Source organism: Macaca nemestrina, chromosome 12 (genome assembly GCF_043159975.1).
Source record: "Macaca nemestrina isolate mMacNem1 chromosome 12, mMacNem.hap1, whole genome shotgun sequence".
Taxonomy (NCBI): Eukaryota; Metazoa; Chordata; class Mammalia; order Primates; family Cercopithecidae; genus Macaca; species Macaca nemestrina.
This window is the reverse complement of record NC_092136.1, coordinates 14131578-14135592: the sequence shown is the minus strand read 5'-3', so window position 1 is coordinate 14135592 and position 4015 is coordinate 14131578. Positions and strand designations below refer to the sequence as shown.

The window sequence follows — 4015 nt, the reverse complement described above, 5'->3', positions numbered from 1 at the left end:
TCCTGGGCTCAAGTGATCTTTCTGCCCCAGCCTCCGAGATTGCTGACATTGCATGTATAAGCCACCACCCCTGACCTATTTTGTATATTTTATACAATCTTGACCAGGTATCAATATCAGCAGTTTGCATAAAACACTTCAGTTATAGTAAGTATGTATGGTCTTGAACAACATTAGATGAATGAATGAAGGAATGTCCAATGATATAATGTTCTGCAATCAGTGAATGCTAAATGTGTGCTATATGGTTAGCACCACACGAGAAAATGCAATGCAATACCTAGTTGAATTAGTTACTCTCATTGAGGACCTATCCTGGTAGAGGTGGAGCAACAAGTCCCATAATAGCACAGAGTGATAACTGCTGTAGTTGGGGCAGGCACAAAGCCAGTGCAGAGCATGAAGCATGGAATAATTTTTCCTTCTTGGAGGAGGGTGGGGGAAAGCGTATGTATCAGAATTAAGCTTCATTTAACAGGAGACACTTGGCTGAAATTTAATGATTCTGAGATTTGTCTAGGTGCACAAAATTGGCCTCTGCTTTGATAAGCTAAAGCTGGCTATCTTGCCAAACTATCTTAAATGTGGAGAATAAAAACTTAAGCAATGATTAAAATATAGCTAGCTAAGTCTAGCCTGGGCACGGTGGCTCACGCCTTTAATCCCAGCACTTTGGGAGGCCGAGGTGGGTGGATCACCTGAGGTCAGGAGTTTGAGACCAGCCTGACCAATATGGTGAAACCCCATCTTTATTAAAAATACAAAACTTAGCTGGGCGTGGTGGTGTGCACCTGTAGTCCCAGCTACTTGGGAGGCTGAGACAGGAGAATTGCTTGAACCCGGTAGGTGGTGGCTGCAGTGAGCTAAGATCGCACCACTGCACTCCAGCCTGGGCAACAGAGCAAGACTGTGTCTCAAATATATATATATATATATATATATATATATATATATATATGAGACATATATTCATATGTGTGTGTATATGTGTATGTATATATATGTACATATATATATATATATATATGTCTAGTAGCAATTAAACCAGTTTAGACTATCTTGTCTTTAAACAATTCCTATTTGTGTTCAAACATTAACCCTACTGGGGATGGTCAAGTTGAAAGCTAAGTTATCCTCTTGGGGCTTTACTGAACCAAAGTAGGCAGGGAATTCTCCAGAAATGATATGAGAAGGAGACAGAACTGAGAGTGAACCTACAATGAAAGCCCCACAGCCTTCTCTTTTGAAGCAGCAGCAGGAAAGGACTAACAGAATCTAAATGTGTGCTTCCCTTGGTGAAGGGTGGTTTATCCAAGATTCGACTCCACAGTTCCCAAGATAGTAAGAAGATTCTACTTTGGGCTCTACTCAGCTTCAGGTAAGAATGTGATCATCAGCCTCTCTGGGCAGAAGACAAGGAAGGGTAAAGGGAAGATCGGGCTGATTGGGCTGCTATGTGGTCTAAACCCTGGGAAATGGACCAGTGAACCCTACGGACTTTGAGATTTCCTAACCCTGTGAGGGACTTCCTGGTGTAGAGTTACAAATGAATTGAAACATTCACAGTAGCTTAACCTCCTGGAGCTAATGAAGTGGCATTATATGCCAATGATACTAACAACAAGTAAGTCTTCAAAACAGACATTATGAGTGACATCAATAAATGGTGAACTAGGGGGTCCCAGGCCTCACTCCCCCCACAGAAAGGTCAACTAGCAATTATCCACAGACAAAAACGCTTTGGTAAAAACCCCAAAATATGGGACCCAGGTGGTCTAGCTGTGGAATTTCTCCCTACATCCCCTGTTTCCTATGAGGTGGGAAAAGGGAACCAGGGAGGCAACATTCAGCCTCCCTAGCATATCCTGAGACATTTCCCAGGAAGTTCACTTCATAGTATTAATGATTATTGCTAACATTTATGAAGAACTTACTGGGAGCCAGATACACTTATTCTCACAACAATTTTTTTGAGCTGTGTCCTATTGTTATATTTATAGATAAAGAAATTGCAGCAGAAAGCTTCAACAAGTTGTCCAAGGTCATACCCTTGGTCAATCAGATCAGGAATTAGAACCTAGACTAGAGGCTGTACTCTTGACAACCAGGCAAGAGATCGAAGTAGAGGGCTTTGTGGTCTGGGAATGGTATAGTGTGTTTGAAATTTCAGTGCTGACTCAAAGAGGTATTTGTGCACCAATGTTCATTCCTAGCAGCCTTATTCAAAGTAGCCAAAAAGTGGAAATAGTTCAGTGTCCGTGAGCAGAAGAATGGGTAAACAAAAGGTAGCATATACATACAATGGAATATTATTCAGCCATTAAAATCATGCAGTTTTTTTTTTGTTGTTGTTTGTTTGTTTTTTTGTTTTGTTGTTTTAAAGGCAGGGTCCCACTTTGTCACCCAGGCTGGAGTGCAGTGGCTTGATCTCAGCTCACTACAACTCCATCTGCTGGGTTCAAGCAATTCTCCTGCCTCAGCCTTCCCAGAAGCTGGGATTACAGGGGCATACCACCACACCCGGCTAATTTTTGTATTTTTAGTAGAGATGGGGTTTCACCATGTTGACCAGGCTGGTCTTGGACTCCTGACCTCAGGTGATCCGCCCGCCTCTGCCTCCCAAAATGCTGGGATTACAGGCATGAGCTACCATGCCCAGTCTCCACGTACTTCTTCCTGGCAAACTTTGCAGCTCTGGAGATCTACTTTTTCACCATTGCCCCTTTGACTCTGGGCAACGTCCTGTCCATGGGGAGAAACCCCATTTCCCTGCCCGGCTGTGGAGCCCACATGTTCTTCTTCATCTTCCTGGGAAGTGCTGACTGTATCCTGCTGGCCGTCATGCCTTTGACTGGTTTGTGGCCATCTGTCATCCTCTCCGTTACGGCCTCATCATGAGCTGGAGACTGTGTGTCCAGCTGGCCCGGGGGTCTCTGCTGCTGGGGTTCTTCTTAGCCATGCAGCTGACCATGCTCATCTTCCAACTCCCTTTATGCAGCAGCAAAGAAAAGTTCTACTGTGATGTCTTCCCTGTCATGAGACTGGCCTGTGCAGACACCTGGGTCCATAAGCCACTCTGTGGTCAGCATGACCATTCTCACCATCCCCTTCCTGCTCATCACTCTCTGCTATGTCTTCATCATGGCTGCCATCCTGAGGATCCACTCTGCAGAGGGGAGGCACAAGGCCTTATCCATCTTTCCTCCCGCCTGACTGTGGTTCTCCTCCAGGATGGATGTACAAGCCTCATCTTCTTGTGTCCCAGCTCTAGCTACTATCCTGAGAGTGGCCAGGTAGTATCTGTGGTTTACACCTTCATTACCCCTGTGCTTAACCCCTTGATCTACAGCATGAGGAACAGAGAACTTAAGGATGCTTTGAAGAGAGCAATGACGAGGGTCCTGCTCCTCTAAATACATGCCGCTCTTCAACACCGCTGGGTGGAGACACATGGCATACTGCCAGAAAGATAAGGGACAACAGTTGATTGTGTTTTATACTGTTACTTCTTAGTTATATTTTTAAAAAATCGTTTTCCATTTCCCAGCCTCAGGTTCTTTACCTCCAAAATAGAGATTAAAATAGCTGTGGGATCTAAATTCTGGGGTTACTTCTGAGGATAAATAGATATATATTCAGTGAAAATACTTTGTGACTGTTAAAGGGAGATATGGGCGGGGCGCAGTGGCTCATGCCTGTAATCCCAGCACTTTAGGAGGTCGAGGTGGGTGGATCACCTGAGGTCAGGAGTTCAAAACCAGCCTGGCCAACCTGGTGAAACCCCGTTTCTACTAAAAATACAAAAATTAGCCTGGCGTGGTGGCGGGTGCCTGTAATCCCAGCTACTTGGGAGGATGAGACAGGAGAATCCCTTGAACCCGGGGGAGGCAGAGGTTGCAGTGAGCCAAGATTGCGCCACTGCACTCCAGCCTGGACAACAAGAGTGAGACTCCATCTAAAAAAAATAAATAAAAAGGGAGATATGGCAGTAAATGTGGTTATTGCCATCTTCACC

The 4015-nt window shown here is 44.7% G+C and overlaps 1 protein-coding gene across 1 annotated transcript; it reads left to right on the top strand.

Annotated features, from left to right (window-relative positions):
* Window positions 1-2625: 2625 nt before the first annotated feature.
* Window positions 2626-3643, top strand: LOC112423614 (olfactory receptor family 10 subfamily V member 1; the record flags this gene model as incomplete). Its single annotated transcript, XM_024787620.2, is given in 4 exon segments — window positions 2626-2842; window positions 2845-3076; window positions 3078-3193; window positions 3196-3643. Coding segments are annotated over 4 exon segments (783 nt in total), but the record flags the coding sequence as incomplete, so codon positions are not given.
* Between the last annotated feature and the right edge of the window lie 372 nt (window positions 3644-4015).